The sequence below is a fragment of the Cucurbita maxima genome, unplaced genomic scaffold, assembly GCF_002738345.1.
Source record: "Cucurbita maxima cultivar Rimu unplaced genomic scaffold, Cmax_1.0 Cma_Scf00016, whole genome shotgun sequence".
Taxonomy (NCBI): domain Eukaryota; kingdom Viridiplantae; phylum Streptophyta; class Magnoliopsida; order Cucurbitales; family Cucurbitaceae; genus Cucurbita; species Cucurbita maxima.
Window position 1 is genome coordinate 1,553,911 of NW_019272032.1, and position 21,022 is coordinate 1,574,932.

Below are 21,022 nucleotides of genomic sequence, written 5' to 3' on the forward strand. Positions count from 1 at the left end.
GTTCAAGAAGGGAAAGTGGGATTGGTTTTGTGTGGCTGTAACCTCCTATCATTTCCATTTTAAAGTTAAATGTATTAAATGTCATACATACATGTTATTAAAATCTAACAAAGATGTCAGTTTTATAATATTGGACGAGAATTGCTCGTTCTCGAAACAGTCATTCATTATCTAAAACATAAAATATTTATACGATCAATCTCGAGTGTTTAATTAGTTGAACAATTGGTATAATGAGTGAAATTAACTCCCTAGAATTAATGTATTAATCAAACAATTTATAAAAAGAGTTGAGAGACCAAGCCTAGCTGGTTCAGTAGTGTGCTTGAACATTCATTGGAAAGACCAAAATCCAACAAATTATGAACGAAGGTAACTTGAAAGTCAAAGGGTACAGATTGACGAATCTTGCAAGGTTTAAAATGGTGTTTTTTTTTTCTCCTTTTTTAAGTCTAATTTTGTACAAAAATGAAACACACTTTTCCATATCTCAACGAAAAGCACTTCTCATAGTGCAGACAGACAAGCAGACAACAAATTACTACAACTGTATGTGCCACATTCCAGACGACATCAGGAAGAGTCTATTAAAGCACTGTTAGAATGTAGAGGAACATTACCATTTTTAGATTCAATATAAGTCCAGCGACTCGAGAACCCGACGTGCTTGGATATGCAGGGCTGTTAATCTCTGCTCAGGATCAAGAGTCGAGCCGAATTGACTGGCTGCCCAAATCAAGGAGGCTGATTTCTCTCCCAGAAGCCGCCTTATGTCTTCATGAATGGTTGCTAGAGGAGGCCTTCCCCTCCCATTTACATGTCCAATGAGTACCAGTAAAAACTCACCGCATTTCAACCTAATCACAAGACAAGTTAATGGGAGGCAAAAATTGGATCGAAAAATTAAGGAGAATACATGGTGTTGATAGCCTTTTTAGAGGACTATCTCTTCCCCCACAAAATCGAACGTGGCATATCGCAAATGGCGTCGTAATGATAATAAAGGAAGGACCAGATATATGTTGATAGATGAGGTTGGGAAAAACCTGAGGTTTTCATCTATTTGTTTGTCCCTTATGAGCAATGCAACTTCCTCAATGCCGTTGCAAACATCAAAATCCTGGAAATAAAGTCACCACAATGAGACACCTTGGTTTTTCATCAAGCCAAACAGTTCATACAACCAAAAATTCACTTTCCGCGAGTAGAGAGTTGAACTTTATATTTCAGAAAATCAACCCATGAAAAAATAGGACTTGTGATGGTGTTTCTATGGTGTTTATGACGAAAGTTCAAGGAATATAAATTGAACACAATGTTTGGAAGAAAAATACTATAGGAAGTGTGCGAGAACAAAGGAACCATAAAGTATGACCTCCATACGACATTTAAATGGCGTATTACCGTTTGATTAGCTGACGAATCCAACATTACTGAAATCAACGCATCTAAGCATGCACCTTGTTCAAGTACTCCACGGATTGATAATATATTCATCAAAACCTGCAAAAAGAATTTGGGTGTTCAGATTGCACAATCCCAATCAAAGAAAGCTAGAAGCAAGTAAATTCTAGTCATTATGATCCTAAAAGGCCTTTCTGTAACCAGAACTTGAGGAAACATGACTTCCTCAATCATTTAGGAAAACAGTGGTATGTATGACCAAAGACTCATAATGAAGGCTGAATACTATAATTTCCTCAATTCATTCATTTATCTTCGACATTCAGAGGTAACATTCTTCATCTTGTTTTTGTACCATAAACAGAAAGATGCAAATAAGCTCGAAGACGATATACATGAACGAGGAACGGAGATACAGCTTCAACCAAGCCCAATCCATAGGACTATTTAAAAAAGCTTCCCAGTTGGTTTAATAAGAAAAGTAGGGTAGTTACAAACATTTTCTACAAATAAGTCTAACAGGACAATTGGGGACTTATCCATGTATGCTGGTAATGTATTGGTTCTCTGTAATTCCTCAAGAAATGTTGGAATTTGCACAAGAGTTTCTAAAATGCGATAAGATAATAGAGGAATGGCACAAGAGTTTCTAAAATGCAGAGGACAAACCGGAATTGCCTTGTGCCGATGGGCTAAAGCAGTACTTTCTCTGTGAAGGAGACAACAACCTTCCAAAACTCGTAGTGCGAGGGCAACTTCTGCATCGGTTGAAGGACTAGCGATCTTCAAAGGTTCCACTCCAAAAATATGGTCCAAATTTACCACAGGGTCATCCTCTGACTCCTTTAGTGACTGTTGAAATAGTACTGGAACCACTGTTTCATGGCCAGAATAGAAAGAGAAGAATCACATCTATTGAACACGAAATATAATTTCAGCAATCCAAATTCGGTGGAAGCACAAACAAAATTTGGAGCTTGGTTTCAAACCAAATAAAGGTACTGAGATCGATTATTCAATACAAGTTCCATAGTTCGTATTCCAATGTGCGAAAACAGATTCTATTAGACATTTCACTTGAAATGAAGATTTAGATGATTCACTCTTCTCTATTGCTTCACAGTTTTACTCATCATCAAGTGCCAAAAACGAAGAAACGCAATAGACGAGAATCGGAGAGTTTCAAACCTTGGAGTTCCGGCAAGGACTGAATCTGGCAGAAGAGCTGGATGGTAGAATCGGACTCCGCGATGGAGCGAAGGGACTTGAGAAGGCTGCGAAGACCACGGACTCGGAGAAAGCTAAACTCGGCGCTGGCGTCTCTTAGACCTGTTCGAAGAGAAAAAGTAATTTCGCGGTCGAGCCTCTGGCGGTTCAGAGAATTGACCAATTCCCCGACGGTGGAGGACGTTGCCGACGCCGATTTATCGTCCGGCGAAGATTCGGCGGACGGCTTCGCCGTGAATCCTTCGCTCCACAATGCCTTTTTGAGGTACATCTCCGATTTGGGCTCTCAGAGAGAGAGTTTGTGGATGGATACGACGGTGGTTTGTTCTTCGTCAGGCTCCTAGATGAAAGGAGATCGGAATTCGGAGCGAGTGGTGGACTGCTTGAACGACATCACAAATGACGTCGACACCGATTGGTTAATCAAAGCTTCAAAAACGCCCATTAAATTCAATCTGCGTCTCATTTAAAACGACATGTCGGTAAATCAATTTGCCAGCTAATTTTACTTGCACGTGTCATAGGCCTTGATCCATAAACCGATTTTTTAAAATTATTATTATTTTTACTAAATTATAAAAAATGCCCGAAATTATGACTTTCTTCAGCAAATATTTCTTGAAAATTCAATTATAACAATAATCCCCTTATATTAAAAAAATAGTAAAAAGTAGAATCAAAATTATTGTCATTGGTTAATATTTTATTTAAAAAATACAAATAATTTTAAAAGTTACTTACTTTAGTTCGAGTTAAGGTTTTGTTTAAAATTGTCTCGTAATAAAATATTTAAGAATATAGAAGGTCTAAAAACAACCCAAGCTTATCGCTAGTCGATATTGTCGGTTTTAGCCCGTTATGTATCACTGTTAACCTCACAATTTTAAAACATGTCAATTAGAGAGAGATTTCCATATCCATATAAAGAATGCTTCGATTTCCTCCAATTAACGTGAGATCTCACAATCCAGGTCTAGTATACTGCTTGGTGTGTAGCTCTGATACCATTATAACAGCTCAAGTCCAATGTTAATAGATATTGTCCGCTTTGACCTGCTACGTATCGCCGTTAACCTCACGATTTTAAAATGCATCTATTAAAGAGAGGTTTCCACACCTTTATAAGGAATGTTTCATTCCTCTCTCCAACCGATGTAGAATCTCTCAGCATACCTGCAGTTTCATTCATAATAGCACGCTATATCTACTTTACGGGTTCCATGAGGCGAAGGGAATAGCATGAACTATAACCCGGACAAATGCCAATGAAATTCGCCCTTAGAGACAGAAATATGCCTTTAAAACCATGAAACCTTTTATCTCCTCCTGCTTGAAACTTTGCTCAGATGAGATGTGTTAAAAGGCTTAGAAACTGGTGGCAACTGCATATCAACCCCAAACTTTCAATATGCTATCAGCTAGTTGTAACGAGCCTACCACTAATAAATATTGTCCGCTTTGGCTCGTTACGTATTGTTATCAGCCTCACGATTTTTAAAACGCGACTGTTAGAGAGAGGCTTCCACACCCTTATAAAGAATACTTCGTTCCCCTTTCCAACCGATGTGGGATCTCACAATCCTCCCTTCTTGGAGGCCCAATGTCCTCGCTGACATACCGCCCGGTGTCTAGCTCTGATACTATTTGTAACAACTCAAACTCATTGCTAATAGATATTATCCACTTTAGTCCGTTACGTATTTCTGTTAGCCTCGCGATTTTTAAAAATCATCTGTTAGGGAGTGGTTCCACACCCTTATAAAAAATGTTTCATTCTCCTCTACAACCGACGTGGGATCTCACATTAATCCTTAGAAAGGAAAACAACTTTATACCTCCTCTCTCCTTTCTCATCTCTACCTTCTCTCCCTGTTTCAACATAACATTCTTTTCGAGAAGAAACCGTTAGCACCTAGAACAAAGAGGGGAGGAAAAACTTCCCTAGCAAAGGAGATAGAACAGAGAGCAGAGCAGGAGAAACTGGGAAAGGTGGACTAATGGGTTTGTTAAACAAAAAGGTAACATGATCATCCATTAGTAGGCTAGAATCGATAACGTGAGACCCCACATCAGCTGGAGAGGGAAACGAAGCATTCCTTATACTGGTGTGGAAACATCTTCTTAGCAGACACGTTTTAAAAACCGTAAAACTAGCAGTGATACGTAATAGGCCAAAACGGATAATATCAATTAACAATAGGCTTGGATTGTCACAGAGAAGCTCTCATGAGGTATCTCTTTTTTAGCCGGTACAACTCAAAGCAATGTAAACTAAAAGAAGAGAACGCGTACAGAACACCGATAGAGCCATAAGACAAGACAACAATATCAAAGGAATCCAGGTCGTGTTCAATGCAAGGACTTACTTTAAGCACCACAATTTCATTAACACAGATGGTGAGCATTGAAGATACAATGATATCCAGTCAAGTTCAGAGCTTACAGATATATACTATATACAAGAGCAACAGGAAGCAAGAACAGAAACAAGAACAAGAACAAGAACGATGATGACTTTATATACAAGATAACATGAAGAAGAATCAATAAACTTACATCAAAATAAGAAACAATGCATTCAACAAGATCCACAGGATGCTACCAGTTGTCCCGAACGATTTTGGATTTTTCAAGAATGAACTTTCCTTCTTTATACTTCTGTGATGCCTCATAGGCCCTCTCATACTTCCACCCCAGCACCTCACGGCAGTCAACACAATGCACATCAGCAACAGTGTGGAGACCCGTCATGAGATGCCGGTCTTCTTTTGGTCCCACTGTGATGTTCATAGCATGAGAGAACAGAAAAGCACGCCCATGTCTTCCCTATTGAGATCATTCATGACAAAAACAAGATTAGATAATGAAAAGTTCTTCAGGAAAAGTTTTAGAAAGGCATTTGCAATCTAAAGCTTCAGAAAAATTGTGTTAAAAACATGAAATCCATGAATTTCTCATTGGGTTTTGAGAGATTAGCAAACCCTTTAGCATTGATGATAATCAAACGCACTAAGATCCCACCTGAAAAGCTTTAGAAATTATATCATCATGGAGGGCAACATGGTTTCTACAATTACAGCAGCTATATAAACGTGGTCCCAATAGTTCAGCCATTGATCAAGAAGATTGAGATCAAGACGCCTCTCCTCCTACACAATCATCAAGCCCCAAGCATTAAATCAAACACCTAGACTGCATTAAAAGAGATTCAAGCTTCCATCAAGAAACCATACAAATGGATCATCAAAATCCCAACGAGGGGTGGGAAAAGTAAAAACAAGAACAAAATCGTTTACCTATAATGATTTCAATGGTGACCTAGAAACCTAAAGAAAAAGATTAGTAATCAAAAAGGGGTTAGCGATCAAATATATAAGATAACATAAAGGATCAGAGAGAAGATTTCAAGCAAAAGGGATTCAATAATACAGGAACAGGATTAAGAACAACAACAGGAACACCAATAAAAGTATGAGAAGGAGCATACCGAAAAGCCAAAATGTGGAAAAATCATTGAATCAACGAACAAGAAATTATGGAAAATGCAAATAAAGGGGGGAGAGAGAGAGAGAGAGAGAGAGAGAAGTACCTGATTGTGCCGGAAGAGTATGAGGAAATTATTAGTTTAGTGAAAATCATGGAAGAAAGTTGATGAGGTGTGAGCGATTAAAGCAAAGATAAATACAAATTGAAGAGAGAGAAAGGGAAATCATTCTTAGCTTGGAGACTGTGAAAAGGAATTTGGGATTAATTAACAGAGAAAATGAAGGAGAAGTTGAATTGAGGAAGAGTAAGAGGAAGAACAATGAAAAGAAGTCAGAAATTTACGCGAAGGTCGAGTACGGATTGTGGGCCTCCATGGTTGAGCACCTCTGAAGCTCTACAGTTTCTGACACATTTCTTCAATATCTTTTTGGTATGAAGATGAATTGATAGCCACGCGCCAAACCGTCTTACTAGACACGCATATTTGTTGGAAGGGTAAATTAATAAAAAAAATACCTTTATTTTTGTAATTCATTTACAAAATATACTTAAATTTTTAAAACTATTTTTTTTTAAATTCAAAATTATCATTGACTTTTTTTAAAAATAATTATTTTAAAATTTTTATTTTTTTAGTAAAAATATCTTAATAAATTAATATATTTAATAAGTTTATACCTTTACTAATTTAATTTTTAAAATTTTAAATTTTAATTTAGTAATTTTTTTAATATATATTATAAGTATGAAAAATATATTTATATTAAGCGAATTGGAGAATATAATTTCATTCTCAGTCCCATTTATATGACGGGGAGAAAAATGTTGTCCACTTCTCACAAACGAGACCTATATTTTTTGAACTCACAGTTCAAAAAGGGTTATTTTTCGTAGTGATTCTTGATTGACGACGAGATTCAAAATTACCTCAATTTACTTCTCTAACCTCTTTGTTTAAAAATACAAGTGAATTCGGCCGTAGAAAAAATGACCAAAATCATTCGTAGACCAATCTATATGTAGTATAAAAAATGTAATTATTTAGCGCTCGAATATTGTTTAAATTATTTTGCATAGATAATTATAATATACGTGACACTAAGAGTTTAAAACATTAACTTTTTCCGACCATCAACATTGATAGAAGGATATGTTTAAAACGACTTCTCAAGTACTTAAAAATTCTGGTAAACGATCGATTAATCGTTCGAAACGAGTTTATAAGTGTGATTAGTCGTATTCCTTAACGATCTTAGCCCTTTCAATGATGAACTTTCCTTCTTTGAACTTCTCCTTGATATCATAAGCTTTCAGATACTTCCAACCCACAGATGCTGCAGTGTATGTCTGCAGTTTTGAAGATACCTGTTATCAGCAGCTTGTGCTCTTTTGGGCCCTCCACTATGTTCTTTGCTTGTGAGAATAGGAACGCTTTTCCCGATTTTGCCTGCGAAATCGAACGGGTTTCGTTATTTTTTTTAGTACAACAAATGTGATGGTTCAAAATTCCATGCTTGTTCGTTACTGTCGAGTTATACTCGTTTTAGATAATGAGTATAACTCAATAGTAACGGAAGGCATCAAAATTTTAGTTTTACCCTTGATCTTCGGTTACAAATGGAGGGCAATGAATGGGAGCACTGTAGTATAAGAATTTGAACATTATCAATACGAGCATAGTTTAACGACTAAGACACTACTTCCTTTTGTTCGTGTTAAAGAACTTGAACTTAATTCAATTGGATAACTAAAAAAATCACGGGTTTGAATCCATACTCTAATACGTTATCTTAACTAAAAAAACGAGTTCAAACTTTACATTATTAGCTCCTCCCCTAGATCATAATAATAACCCATATATTGAATTTAGCTAGCTACTCTAATTAACATCCAAATCAATACTAAATGTTCTAGCTTTTATTTAAACGTACCAAATCGTGATACCGCGAAATTATCGTCAGGGTATTGATCAAACGTACCAAATTACGATAACGTTGAATTGTTTGTTAGAGAAAGAAAATGAATCCATACATAGTTTGCGAGGTAGATGGCTTACCAAGAAGGATTTGGAAAGGAGATCAGCTCCGGAGGCGAGCGGGTTGCGGCAACTTCTACAGCTATACGTCGTGTTCGAGTACTCGGCCATGGAAGCTGGACTTAGAGACAGATTAGTCAATCAAGCAAAGAGTGTGTGTATGAACATAAAAATGAATAATGAAAGGCAAGTTGGAGAGATGAAAGATGAGTGGCCAAGATGTTTTTTAAGTTGTTAAATGAGATGAGAAGACTAACCAAATTATATTGAAGTGTGGGACTAAAATAAGGGTGTGATGGTGACAATGTTTGGTGAATAAGAGGAGTGATTGGCAAGGAAACGGGAAAAATATCAAAGGCAAGGGATTGGATAGGCCAAAATTTTCTTCCTTCTTTAATTTTCGAGAATTTCTGGGCAGATAGTCAATCCGAGCCATCAATAACTCAACTAGTTATATTCTCTGAGCAATCAACGGCTCAACTAGTTATATTCACCCCATCAAAAAAATTATATGCTACTTAAGCAGTTGTGTTAAAAATCCCTGTCTTCTCAAAATGCTTACTCTCAAACTTCTTTCAAAAATCTGTCTTCTCAAAATGTGGTTAGAGGCTTGAACACATGTTGCCCGACCATAGGCAATATAAATTTAAATTAGCTTGACTCACTCGATGTTGAAAGTGGGTGTCGCATAATCTCAAAGTCTGCTGTCAAGAAAAGTACGATTGTGACAAGTGCTCTATATATATATATTTGAATTTTGCTTAGATTAACCTGTTTAGACGAGTTAAGAAAGATTTTAAAGAACCTGTTCCTTGCAAAAATAAATAAATAAGTTGCTGAAATAGGAGGCGGGTTCGATCTCTAATCTAGAATTAGACCACTCCATAGGAAAGGTAAAGCTGCTTCACAGACAAAAAAAAAAAAAAAAAAAAAAAAAAAAAAAAAAANNAAAAAAAAAAAAAAAAAAAAAAAAAAAAAAAAAAAAAAAAAAAAAAAAAAAAAAAAAAAAACATTAATTTGACAAGAAAAATAGGTAATGGAAATTTGGAAGCTTGGATTAACAAGTTTAAGATAAATCCAGTGTTGGAACTCGGAATATTCTCCACGACAATTGCTGAAGAGATCTCTAAACAAGCTACTTTAATTAATGACTTGTGAAGAAGCCCAAAAATTGACGAAACACAATTTTGTCTACTTTTCTTTCATCTTCTTTCTCCTTGGATGATGAGCAGACCACTATTCTTGTATAGTTTTGCATTCTTCAAATATTAAACCAAGCTAGCTACTAAAGATTGATTCATGAAGCTGCTGCTGTATACAGATGAATCAAAGTGTTCATGTTCTAACCTCCCAAATTAAGTACTGGTGGTCCGTCTTCTCTGCATCGCTTAGATGTTTAACGGATCGGTCTCGGTATTCTTTTCGCCCAGTGCCCAGTCGCCAGTCTCTGTAACAAGGTCCAACAGAATTATGTGTTAGGAAGCACTTGTTGCAAATGTTTAGATGATATCAAACACATTTTAGTTTAGTTATTTTGATTAATGTATTTTTTCCTAAATCATTTCAAAAGGGTGCGTTTAAAACTCGTTTTTATGATGCAAGTCGTTAGCAATGCCGAAATTTTAGTATTTGAACAATATACTTACTTGGTTTATCCACGATCGCCAGAAGCCGCCTCTGTAAAATCGATGCCACAAAGAGGAAAATGGAGCACATGCCAAACATCACAGTGATGGGGAAAGCATCAACCTACAAAGACAAGGAAAATGTGTGTGACAATAGAAAAGATGTGGTGTCCATAATTATATTGATGGCTTTGGTCCAGCAATTGGGTTAGGAACTGCTTGAACTCAAAAAAAGAAGCTCGTAACTGCAATTATGTAATGACTAATGGCATAGGGGTATTCAGTGGGCATACATTGTACAGCACCACGCATACGAAGATGTTGAGAGGTATGCGGAAGAAGTTCATGATGGTGCTTCTAGCCTCCTCAGGAATGTATTGGGATCTCATCTTCATTATGGAAGGCCAAAATATACCAACGCAGGACTCAAAAACACAGAAGCCAAGCAACTGGATACAACCTGCAAAAGAGATGCTTCCACCTTTCACATCTGATGGAGCTACCAAGATCTGTCACAACCAGAAAAGTCAGAGAAAACATGAACTAGCATTAATGAAAACAGAACTAAGAGGAGAAAAACAATCCTTCCACATACACTTGTCACAATCGGAAGTACAAGAGCGGCAGAAGAGACAACGAAAACAATCTGCATATAGCTCTCAACTTTTAGTGAGTTTCGAGCCATCAACCTAGATGCAAGGGAACTTCCGAGCATTGAAGCCAACATGAATGTTGCAAAGATAAATCCATGGGGAATATCCTCATTATTTGGGCTGAGTGCAGGTGTCCAGAGGAATACAAAGGTATACATTGAACCTTCAAATAGAGACTGTATAGCACCCAGCAGTGCAATCTTCTCATCTGACGCATAGAACATTTAAAATGAGTTAGGATATCCGTCAAGAAAGTAAGTCATTGTTCAGATTCTTCTCTTTTCAAGGAGAAAGAAAAAAAAAAAAAGGAAAGGAGAGAATAATGCTTAAAACCATGCGTGAGCATATCCTTATCCAGTCCAAGAGCATGTTTCATGCAAAACCAAAATCCTTGCAAAGATGTTGGGCTTCGAGGAAATGCAATGAACTAAAAAATTACGTGCACGAAAATTTGAAAGAGTACCAGAAGCAATGGCAACAGCAGCACCCCTGAATTGGGTGAGCAGATCCTTATTTTCTGATGGATCTCCATAGTTCTCCGTCCAAGATGACATAATAACGGCCATACCAATTGCAAGAAAGCAGGCAGCAGCATCAAAAGGTGCCACTGGTCCAAGAGAAAGACTATCAACGAGTACATTCCCAAACAACCCAGCAAGAATTGCAACAAGACCATTGCCAAGAAATATAGCCTTTGAGAATGTAATCGACAACCATTGCTGTTCAAAGCCCCTCTGCCGAAAATTAAGAGAATCGAGATTATAGCTACAAAATTACTATCAAGGGATGAACATTGAATCATCACCTAGTGATCGTTCAATAAACATTGAATTGTCTAAACAAATAGGTTAAGAGTAAATTTTATAATTAATAATTCATATTCTTAACATGACCAACCAATTGTCCAGTCAGAAAACATCATATAAGCAAGCAAAAAAAAGCTTTTTAAGACAGTATCATGGAATCCTTGCCTTATTGTGCTCTGCAACAAGCCACGACTCAAATGCTGAAAAGAGGAGCGAAGTGGCAATACCACCCAAAACACGGCCCAACATTAAAACCTTGTACTCGGGCGAATGCTTTGTGATGCAACTCAGAATGTACGTAATACAATAAGTGATGCAAGCTCTCTTTCGACCTCTGAATTCAAAAACATAAATGCATCAACTATTAGAAAGAGGTTTCCCTCAATAAAATTTGATGACGTCAACCAATTTAAGGGGTAGAAAATGACTCACTGTTTGTCAGCAAGAGAACCAACAATTGTACCAAACAACATGGAGGACCCAAAACCGGCAATGAAAAGCTGACCAATCTCTCCTTTATCAAAGCCATACTGACTGTAAAGGAAGTATACGTATGGGCCCTGCAACCAGTCCCCAGCTGTTGCCACATGAACAATAAATAATACATTAGATCAATCATTATACATAATCTTTTACTTTCTATCCACATACTATTAATGCTCATAACATTTAATAGGTACAAACTTGCAAGGTAAAACCAAAAATAAATAAATCAAAATGTAGAAGATAAAAGGAGCAAACCACACCCCGTGGATCATAGGGAAAACAACATCAACTGTGCCAGAAGAATCGAGATTATAGCCACAAAATTACTATCAAAAGAAAATTGAAATAACAATGCCATTATGCACTTAGAAGAAACGAGAATATAGCAATCATTTCATATCATGAACCGTCGGTGGATCCAGATCCAACGCTTAACCAAAGAGAGAGAAGAGGAAAAGAACAATAGGCACCTCCGATACACTTCCTAGCAACCTGTCGGCAACCAATTGCCTCTCTAACTAGTACCAAATAACGCCCTATCTACTCCAAATTCCTCAACGAAAGCCTCTCAATCACGACAAAAACACAGATCGAAACAAAACAGTAACTACACAACATTCAAGAACCGAATAAATTCAGATCATATCGAACGGCATCAGGTCGACACACACACACACACAGATTCACACAAGGCACAAACAGGAAACGAAGCAGTCACAGTTGTAAACATGAATTGAAAAGAACTGAACGAGATCCAAGTGAAGAATGCGAGCAGATCTGGAAAGAAATTAAAAATCAGAATACGCACCCATCATAAGAGAGTAAACAAAAAGGTAATTGTTCTTGAAAGCATTGAAAGCGGAGGGCGTATTGATCCTGTCCTTGTTGGATTTGCTGAGCTCCAGAGCTGCAACCACTACAGACAATGCTCCAAACACCAGAAAGTAGAAAATCTCCATTGTAGCACGAAGACAAAGAGAGAGAAGCTCCGACGGGCGTCCCTCTTTTGCAGTGTGAGATAGAAAATGGTAAGAGAATGAAAACGAAGGCGTTTGTTATATACTGGAACAACAACCAGGTGTTCTGTTCATTTAATTACTTACTCTGAATAATAATTAAACTAAAATATTTTAGTTCTATATATTTTTAAATACTAAACAAATTTAGTGTTTAAATAAATAAATAATAATAATTTTTTAAATTTAGAAAATAATGCTATCTTTTTTTTAGCAATAAATATTAATTTTTTAAATTTAATTAAAACGATATATAATATTTTTATTTAATTCCTGGGAGGCTTCAAGTATTTTCCGAAGCTTTAATTATAAATTTGACTTTTGTTTTAAAATTTAAATAATAAAAGAAATTAAGCTAAGCTAAGCGAGGTGTGTGTGTCCTGCTTGCGTCGTACAGGATTGGAAATCGGGGACGCGTTTTGGGACTGTTGGACACGTGGACCAATATTATCCGTCCGATGGGGTATGAAATTGTCGGAGTTATTACATTCCTTCGCGCGCTGCTCGGGAGATGACCCACTCGCAACTCTCTTTACGTGGTCCACACGCGCCGAAATGCAAATTACAGCTTTTCTATTTTATTTTTTAAATTTTCATTTTGGTATTTTTGAGATTAATTTCTAAAATTTCTATTTTAGTCTATAAATTTTAAAATTACTTATTTTAATATCTTTAACTTTAAATAAATTAAAAAAAAACAGAGTATTTAAGGGTAAATATTCTTAAAAGGGTAAATATATTAAATGATTTATGATATTTAAGGCTTTACCAATTTAGTCCCCTCTTTTAAAATTCTCAAACTTATCTTTAATGCATTAAAAATTATCTTTAACGTCCTTCCATAAAAAGAAATTTTCGCTAAATTGATTATCATAAGGTCAAATCACAAGACATGTTGTCGTCGTCGTCCTTAGATATTTCACTCTTTTAAGAAAACGATTATATTTAAATCGTCTAAATTAATAACGTTATATTTTTAAAAAAATTACAGTATTATTCTTGACATTTTATAACTGTTTCAAAATTACAGTGAACGTATCAAATTTGTTAGAATTGGACAAAAAGTTAATATAACTTAACGTCGTTCTTTCATTCACCATCATGTCAACTTTCCATCTAACATTGTAACAAAATTCTATCAAATATTTTAAATACGAGTATTTTTAATGATTTTTTTTTAATATAAATGCTTTTAAAGAAATGTTAGCACCCATGTGATTACATTTATGGAGTACGGTTGCACCTCATTTTTTTCACTCATTTAAGGAAAATTCATTAGGAGGTTTTATTGGAGCGACACTATGTCATTGGACAAACAACTTTATCTATGTCACACTAGATGAATTATTCAATATATATATTTCTCTCTATTTCAATACATATATGTAAATGAGAATAAAATATGTTGAAAAAATCCGTGTCGATGTTGAGACAAACTTTACTTTTAGAAGCAATTCAAAACAAGTATATAATGTAGTCATGTTATAAAGAAAGGTCGAGCAATCATGTAGATGATCCATTTTCTAAAATTTATGCATAAAGCATTACATATGATATTAGAACGAAACCTTGCCTAATATGACGTGATTTAAGAGCGAACCACACGAAAGTTGATGGGCATTTGATATCCTAGTAAATGAAAAGATAAGAATGTCATTTGAATGTAAGTGATTGTATCAAAAATTTAATCGAATTGATTCTTCCTATCTACATCAACAAAGTGCATATTGTTTTTGTGTGACTCAATTATAGAAACTTCAAAATTGGATGTATTTTGCTTAGAACAATTATGTATCGAGTGAGGACGAGATTAAAGACAAACCTGCTAAAAAGACTGGTAGAGTAGGTAAAATTATGCAATGAGATGTCATTATGGTGATTGCATCTTAATGAATGACGGCACAAAATAAATTTGAAAATCTTTAGACTCCTACCAAATCCAATCTCATATCTAATTTTGAAAAAGCCGATAGACTTTCCCACACTTAACAAAAGCATAAGAACAGTGTTCAATAAACAAAATACCAAATATGGTACAACAGAAAGATTGTACGATGACCCGGATCCCATACTACAAAAGATTATATCAACAGGGTTAATCCACCATTTCAATTTATAATAAAGATCACTATTTCATGTTTGTGGCAGTAAAGTTGGAATTTGCGACTTACCAGAACCTGAGAGAGCTTCAAATTTTCAAATTTGAGACGAACCCGTCGAACCGAGGATGCCTTTCTGGTAAATCTGTGCTAGCTAAACACTAAAATGAGTTGCAAGAATCCTTGATAATGTTGGGGCTTTCACGAATCCCGAGCATCGGACTGGATATTTAAGATTTGAGAGACTACAAGCTTGGAGAGTTCACTTATTGCTGCTTGAACCTCATAATCACCAGCTTCCCTGTGCCCTGCCCAACCTGATGATGAATTAGATCTCAATCCAGTGTATTCGCTTGCAGCAACCCTTGTCTTTGTCGATGTAGCAAGAACCTTTTCCAAATCCAACTGCGACAGTGGCCTTGGCTCCTATAGACCGATGTGTAATAAGAATGTCAGCAACATTCAAGGTCTAGTTGTATATAGCTAATGAATGAATGCCGACTCAATGCTAATATAAAGACTCCGAAACTTTGTTGTTTTGCCGAGTCATAATATAAACCCTCTACGTTCTTGACCCATGTAAATGAAAAAATAAATTATAATAATAACGTTTTTTTGATAAAAAAGCTTCATTTTTTAGAATCAAATGGTGGTAGTCCCCGAGGAGTAATTTTGTAACAGCCCAAGCCCAAGCCCAAGCCCACCACTAATAGATATTGTCCTCTTTGAACTTTCCCCTTCCCTTTCGAGCTTCTCCTCAAGGTTTCTAAAACGTGCTGCTAGGGAGAGGTTTCTACACCCTTATAAAGAATATTTCGTTCTCTCCAACCGATGTGCTACCTCACAATCCACCCCCCTTCAAGGCCCAGCGTCCTCGCTGACACTCGTTCATTTCTCCAATAGATGTGGGGCCCCCCCAATTCACCCCTCTTCGGAGCCCAATATCTTTGTTGGCACACTGCCTTGTGTCCACTCCCCTTCAAGGCTCAGTCTCCTCGTTGGCACATCGCTTGGAGTCTGGCTCTGATACCATTTGTAATGGCCCAAGCCCAACTGCTGGCAGATATTGTCCTCATTGGGCTTTCCTTTTTGGGCTTCCCCTCAAGATTTTTAAAACGCCTCTGCTAGAGAGAGATTTTCACACCCTTATAAAGAATGTTTTGTTCTCCTCCCCAACCAACGTGGATCTCACAATTATCATAATTCCCTTTCCCGTTTGCTGTCCATTCTCTCTACTGATCAATAATAGCCAGCAGATGAACAAACAAGTCAAAATAGATCATTCCTATCTCGTATGCCCTTGAAAGATGATAAACACAAACGAGATCGGTATTTAAACTTCATTGTCACAGCTAGTGAGCATAGTAGCACAGACATAAATCCCATCTTTTATTCTTTAATAAGAGAGAGAAATCTTATCTTAGAAGCAGCCTAAGTGATGCATGCAAATAATTGTTTATCAACTGAAATATCTCCTCCAGCAGGAAGAAACAAGTAACTAAACAGATGGAAGCCGAAGAGAAAGTGATAAATGTACTCACAGAAGATTGTTTCCCCTTCTTCTCTTCGTCAAGAAGATCCCGGATCGGAAAATAAGCAGCTTTCTTGCATAGTTCCAGAATATCCGAACCTGTGTACCCCTCACACAAGCTTGCCACACGGTCATAGTCTATGTTGTTTTCAACCCGCTCTCCCTTCAAAATCACCTTTAATATCTCTGCTCTCTCCCTCCGATCAGGTATTCCGATCTCAAAGGCTTGTGGAAGACGCCGAAGTATAGCTTCATCCAGTTCGGATGGGCGATTGGTAGCAGCAAGGACCATCACACGAGCATTCTCTATAAGAATGGATATGACAAATTAGAACCAAAGAGCAATTATTATAAGTAAATAGTTACACAATCACACCACCATATAAAATACAACTCAATCCTTCCGCTTAAAAAAAGTAGTACAAAATAGATTAAACTATGACTCACGATCAGTGGTAAATCCATCCCATAAGGCCATGAACTCAGTCTTCATGTTCGTCATTGCTTCGTGATCTGTAGTTCGTCGCTGACCCAAAAAACTATCGACCTCGTCAATGAAGATAATAGCAGGCTGGAGCTTATAAGCCAAGCTAAACACAGCAGCCACTGGAATGTCATGTCAGGCAACAACCAATCAAGCATAAATAGTCGATAAAGAATCCTTCAGGACTTAAAAATTCAATGTCATTCATACACAAGAAAAGAGCCAACAAATCCCTAGACTAACCTAGCTTTTGTGCATCTCCAAACCATTTGCTCATCAGATTTGAAATCCTGACATTGATGAAAACAGCTCCAGACTCCTTTGCAATAGCTTTTGCCAGCATTGTTTTCCCAGTACCAGGAGGTCCATACAATAAAACCCCTTTCTGCGGACCAAGAAGCTTCCCGTGTGAAAATAAATCGGGCCTCTTCAGTGGAAGTATCACCAATTCAATTAACGCTTGCTTGATAGTCTCCAGGCCTCCAATAGAGTTAAATTCCACATCGATGTGGTCAGGGTTTATAACATCACAAGCAATCACATCCTGGTTAAAATGTAAGTAAGCCACAAGTCAAAAAAGAACAAGAAAAACGTATCGATTCCTCAAGAATCCAAGGGGAAAACCTAATTGAATCAAACTCACGGTTAACCTAGATTAAAACCCCACACAACGAAATTAAAATGAAAAACCTCGTAAGGGTTTGTCTGGATGAGAGGGCGGCCCAATCGTTTGGCAATCTCCTTCTTGTGCTCGAGAGCCTTCTTGGAGGCCTCGCGGTTAGGGTCGAGGTGGCGGAGGCCAGCGAAAAGTACCAAGCAGCTCAAGGCGGCACTGGCTGCATAGAGAAGCAATTCCTGTACGAACCTCGTCTCGGAAGAACCGCTCCCCATAACCAACGGCGATTGGTGAAGCAAGAAGAAGGAGTTTCCCAATCACTGAGCAGCAAACTGGGATTGTGATTCCGATTACCGAACAAAAGGAAGAAGAAATTGATTCAGGTGCGCGTGGAGAAGAAGGTCTCTTCCGCTTACCCAAGGAGAACAAAGAATGGCTCTGGTAGAATCTCGACTTTAGAACAAGTCGGTTTACGTGTACAACAATATACGAATTCGGATAATAATATTAAGATAAAAAATATATTATACATACTAAAAAAATATATATATATATTTGTTTAGACATCCTTTTTATTAATATTCTTATTTATTTTGGTTATTAACCGTAATTTTTATTAATATTATCATTTATTTGGTTAGGTACGTGAATTAATATGCTACATCTATAGAGAAATTTTTGTCTCTTTGTTTAGTGTGTAAGTGCGATTGATCTTGCTTCCGCTTTTACTACAACAATTGGGTATCTCGTAGCATTTTTTGTTGATGCCTTATTCAAAAACACAAAATCGTTTTTTAAATTATTTTTCATGATTGAGACCTCAAACCCGACATCGATCTATTGAACGTTCTATTGATCTTTGTTATATGATATCTCCCAAGTGGTTTAAGTTAGTGTAGGAGGTCAAAGAATGAGAAGTTTTACTTGGAAATTTCTAGATTTTGGGGATCCCATTGTTTTGCAAAGAACTTGAATTGCCCTAACAGCCACTTGTTTTGAAGATTCAGGGCGATCTTTCAATTGGGAAATTCCTCATTAAATTACCAGTAAATTGCTTTTTGACTTCGTAATTAACTGCAAATCAAGGGCCATTTTGCCGGCCTCGCTTTTGTTCTTTCATCGTTACTATAAAAAGATTTGTTTTCTCCGTTGCCAAATCGGGAACTAATCTGTAATCAAGCTTCGCCACAAAAAGGATCAGATCAAGACGTTGCCTCTTCAACCCTTTTTCATCTGTGAGTGAATCTGTTCCTTGCGAATCCATTTCGATTTCGAAGGTTTTGATTACTTCTATTGGGGTTTTGGATGTGAAATTTGAAGTTCTTGGCCGCTCCTCTTCGATTGTTTGTTGATTGTTGCAGTGATAAATGGCTTCCGATCCGAAGGTTCATCTGTTCGAAGAAGTGGCAAAGCACAATAAAACGAAGGATTGTTGGCTTGTAATCTCTGGAAAGGTTGAATCTCTCTTGGTTTATTGTTCGTATCGTTTTATTTAGCATTGAATATCAGTTTTCTGGTGATGTTTTTGACGGAAAATTCTTGCGAACTCTGGTTTGTCATCGAATATCCTCTAAAAGAGTTTGATATAGGCGTGTTGGCTTTGGGGGTTTCAGTGTTTTACATGAATGTTCAAATTCAAATATCTTCTTCCTTGTTCTTCACTGAGCCGGATTCGTTTCTATGTCTTAATATCATTTTGTCATAGTAATATCAAATGGGAAGAAAGTGGTGGTGAGCTGCAGCGTATGAAGATTAAATAAAGCAGTGGCATTGTTTTCATATACACTAAAGAGTTTGTCCAACCAATTTTGAGCTTGAAAAACAACATTTATTGGTTGAAAATTGTCCTAAACTTCACTATTTACTATGAGGTTTCAGGCAATTGTTCCTTGTCCCCATAAGAAATCATAGCTTCGTTGAACTGGTTGTTATAAAATGCTTGGAAGGAGTATACCACCCAAGGGGTTGGGCATGGTAGTCTAGACTTGGGGTTAACCAGAGTGGTGTGTTTAAAGCCTGCCTTTTTGGCTACCTTATGAAGATATTGAATTTGTCATATTCATGGTGAATATTGAAAGCTTTGGGGATCAAGCTAAATGTTTAAACTGTTGATAAACGAAGCATTTCTTTTAAGGGTGTGGAAACCTCTCCCTAACATACGTGTTTTAAAACCTTAAGGGGAAACTCAGAAGGGAAAGCCCATAGAGGACAATATCCGCTTGCGATGAGCTTGGGATGTTACAAATGGTATTAGAGTTAGGCTTTGGGTGGTGTGTTAGCGAGGATGTTGGGTCCCTAAGGGGGGTGGATTGTGAGATCTCACGTCGGTTGGAGAGGGGAATGAAGTATTCTTTATAAGGGTGTGGAAACCTCTCCCTAACATACGCGTTTTAAAACCTTGAGGGGATGCCCAAAAGGACAATATCTGCTAGTGGTGAGATTGGGCGGTTACATTCTCGTTTAAATATTTTCGATCATGCATTCAAATTGTGGTGGTTACATTTGTGGAATGTTTAAAATGGTTTGAGATCGTGTTCAAGTTAACATTTATTTAGTTCAATTGGTTAAAATATATGTCGTTGACCAACTAGTCTTAGTTAGAGGTTCATATATTTCCACTCCACTCCACATGTTGAACTCGAAAGGGAAAACAAAGATCACGTATTTGTGAGGTGTTACTAAGCTGGTTTGTTGTGTGTATCATTGATTGTGGCTTTGGGTTTAGGTTTATGATGTAACTCCTTTCATGGAGGACCACCCGGGCGGCGATGAAGTATTGTTGTCTGCAACGGGTAAGCCTCAGAGTACCCTTATATCGAATATATGTATCTGTTATTTTCAAGTCTCTTGCAAATGATGATTAGGATGGATACAATCAATGCTGTTCATTGGAACCGTTTGCAGGAAAAGATGCCTCGAACGATTTCGAGGATGTCGGGCATAGTGATTCAGCAAGAGAAATGATGGACAAATACTACATCGGAGAAATTGATCCTTCAACGGTTCCTTCGAAGAAGATTTACATTCCATCACAACAAACCCAGTACAATCAAGATAAGACGCCCGAGTTTGTGATCAAGATCTTACAGATACTGGTTCCCATATTTATTTTGGGTTTGGCATTTGCGGTTCGACACTACACCAAGAATGAATGAATGAACAAGTGATTATTCGTATCCGTGTCGTTATGTTTGGTAGAAAGGCTGTTTTAGCTTGTTTTTGCTTGTGTTTTCATTGTGGGGGTTAGTCGTAGACTAGAGATGTCTGCATCGGATGTTGTATTCTACTTAATAATAATTAAGCTAAGGACTACCTTTTTCTCCGTTCCATCTTGCTTTGCTTTGTTTTGCTTCTCTTTACTTGTAAACGTTCATCTTTGGAGTTATATTGGCAAGGAATGGAGAGGAGGAATGTCTGGTTTGTCAACAAAAACAAGTCTGTCGGGTTGGTCCAACCATTGCCTATTGAGACTTGAGACTCAAACTCGAAATCAAATATGCAGTACTTACAGACATAACTATTTAAATATACTTTTAATGTCGAATTGTGAGCAT

At 37.0% G+C, this 21,022-nt stretch overlaps 5 protein-coding genes and 1 pseudogene across 15 annotated transcripts; 1 reads left to right on the plus strand and 5 right to left on the minus strand.

The window, feature by feature from the left end:
- Nucleotides 1-442: 442 nt before the first annotated feature.
- Nucleotides 443-3,066, minus strand: LOC111491502. The gene is made up of 5 exons (XM_023140439.1): nt 2,593-3,066; nt 2,074-2,279; nt 1,405-1,503; nt 1,047-1,120; nt 443-857 (listed from the first exon to the last, which is right to left on the minus strand). Exons 1-5 carry the CDS (start codon nt 2,900-2,902, stop codon nt 632-634), a joined length of 915 nt encoding a protein of 304 aa, XP_022996207.1. The 5' UTR covers nt 2,903-3,066; the 3' UTR covers nt 443-631.
- A 1,927-nt stretch (nt 3,067-4,993) lies between these two features.
- LOC111491497 (protein yippee-like At4g27745) lies at nt 4,994-6,575 on the minus strand. 11 transcript variants are annotated; one of them, XM_023140431.1, is made up of 4 exons: nt 6,460-6,575; nt 5,928-5,957; nt 5,653-5,780; nt 4,994-5,457 (listed from the first exon to the last, which is right to left on the minus strand). In XM_023140431.1, exons 3-4 carry the CDS (start codon nt 5,743-5,745, stop codon nt 5,230-5,232), a joined length of 321 nt encoding a protein of 106 aa, XP_022996199.1. In that variant the 5' UTR covers nt 5,746-5,780; nt 5,928-5,957; nt 6,460-6,575; the 3' UTR covers nt 4,994-5,229. The 11 variants fall into 11 exon arrangements, with proteins under 11 accessions (XP_022996199.1, XP_022996196.1, XP_022996192.1 ...); XM_023140428.1 differs by having other exon boundaries at nt 5,653-5,818; nt 6,460-6,574; XM_023140424.1 differs by having other exon boundaries at nt 5,653-5,823; nt 6,460-6,573.
- A 632-nt stretch (nt 6,576-7,207) lies between these two features.
- LOC111491213 lies at nt 7,208-8,552 on the minus strand (annotated as a pseudogene).
- A 630-nt stretch (nt 8,553-9,182) lies between these two features.
- LOC111491229 (molybdate-anion transporter-like) lies at nt 9,183-12,769 on the minus strand. The gene is made up of 8 exons (XM_023140034.1): nt 12,531-12,769; nt 11,669-11,813; nt 11,402-11,570; nt 10,894-11,164; nt 10,373-10,638; nt 10,071-10,286; nt 9,799-9,901; nt 9,183-9,599 (listed from the first exon to the last, which is right to left on the minus strand). The coding sequence occupies exons 1-8, from the start codon at nt 12,679-12,681 to the stop codon at nt 9,541-9,543; spliced, it is 1,380 nt and encodes a 459-aa protein (XP_022995802.1). The 5' UTR covers nt 12,682-12,769; the 3' UTR covers nt 9,183-9,540.
- A 1,880-nt stretch (nt 12,770-14,649) lies between these two features.
- Nucleotides 14,650-17,947, minus strand: LOC111491069 (ATPase family AAA domain-containing protein 1-like). Its single transcript, XM_023139813.1, has 5 exons — nt 17,543-17,947; nt 17,096-17,396; nt 16,816-16,974; nt 16,379-16,674; nt 14,650-15,263 (listed from the first exon to the last, which is right to left on the minus strand). Exons 1-5 carry the CDS (start codon nt 17,741-17,743, stop codon nt 15,039-15,041), a joined length of 1,182 nt encoding a protein of 393 aa, XP_022995581.1. The 5' UTR covers nt 17,744-17,947; the 3' UTR covers nt 14,650-15,038.
- A 542-nt stretch (nt 17,948-18,489) lies between these two features.
- On the plus strand, nt 18,490-20,797 carry LOC111491071 (cytochrome b5-like). Its single transcript, XM_023139815.1, has 4 exons — nt 18,490-18,703; nt 18,830-18,922; nt 20,194-20,260; nt 20,373-20,797. The coding sequence occupies exons 2-4, from the start codon at nt 18,836-18,838 to the stop codon at nt 20,621-20,623; spliced, it is 405 nt and encodes a 134-aa protein (XP_022995583.1). The 5' UTR covers nt 18,490-18,703; nt 18,830-18,835; the 3' UTR covers nt 20,624-20,797.
- The last annotated feature ends 225 nt before the right edge of the window (nt 20,798-21,022 follow it).

Coding starts and splice junctions, on each gene's coding strand:
- LOC111491502 (XM_023140439.1), bottom strand. CDS start 2,902: ATGTACCTCAAAAAGGCATTGTGGAGCGAAGGATTCACGGCGAAGCCG. Junction 1,504..2,073: donor ATCGGCACAAGGCAATTCCG/GTTTGTCCTCTG, acceptor TTCTTTTTGCAG/GTTTTGATGAATATATTATC. Junction 1,121..1,404: donor ATTCGTCAGCTAATCAAACG/GTAATACGCCAT, acceptor CTTTATTTCCAG/GATTTTGATGTTTGCAACGG.
- LOC111491497 (XM_023140431.1), bottom strand. CDS start 5,745: ATGGCTGAACTATTGGGACCACGTTTATATAGCTGCTGTAATTGTAGA. Junction 5,458..5,652: donor TAATTTCTAAAGCTTTTCAG/GTGGGATCTTAG, acceptor TGATCTCAATAG/GGAAGACATGGGCGTGCTTT.
- LOC111491229 (XM_023140034.1), bottom strand. CDS start 12,681: ATGGAGATTTTCTACTTTCTGGTGTTTGGAGCATTGTCTGTAGTGGTT. Junction 11,165..11,401: donor TTGTTGCAGAGCACAATAAG/GCAAGGATTCCA, acceptor AATTTTCGGCAG/AGGGGCTTTGAACAGCAATG. Junction 9,902..10,070: donor TATGCGTGGTGCTGTACAAT/GTATGCCCACTG, acceptor TTGTCTTTGTAG/GTTGATGCTTTCCCCATCAC.
- LOC111491069 (XM_023139813.1), bottom strand. CDS start 17,743: ATGGGGAGCGGTTCTTCCGAGACGAGGTTCGTACAGGAATTGCTTCTC. Junction 16,675..16,815: donor GGATGGATTTACCACTGATC/GTGAGTCATAGT, acceptor CCATTCTTATAG/AGAATGCTCGTGTGATGGTC. Junction 15,264..16,378: donor AGAAGGGGAAACAATCTTCT/GTGAGTACATTT, acceptor ATCGGTCTATAG/GAGCCAAGGCCACTGTCGCA.
- LOC111491071 (XM_023139815.1), top strand. CDS start 18,836: ATGGCTTCCGATCCGAAGGTTCATCTGTTCGAAGAAGTGGCAAAGCAC. Junction 18,923..20,193: donor GGCTTGTAATCTCTGGAAAG/GTTGAATCTCTC, acceptor CTTTGGGTTTAG/GTTTATGATGTAACTCCTTT. Junction 20,261..20,372: donor AGTATTGTTGTCTGCAACGG/GTAAGCCTCAGA, acceptor AACCGTTTGCAG/GAAAAGATGCCTCGAACGAT.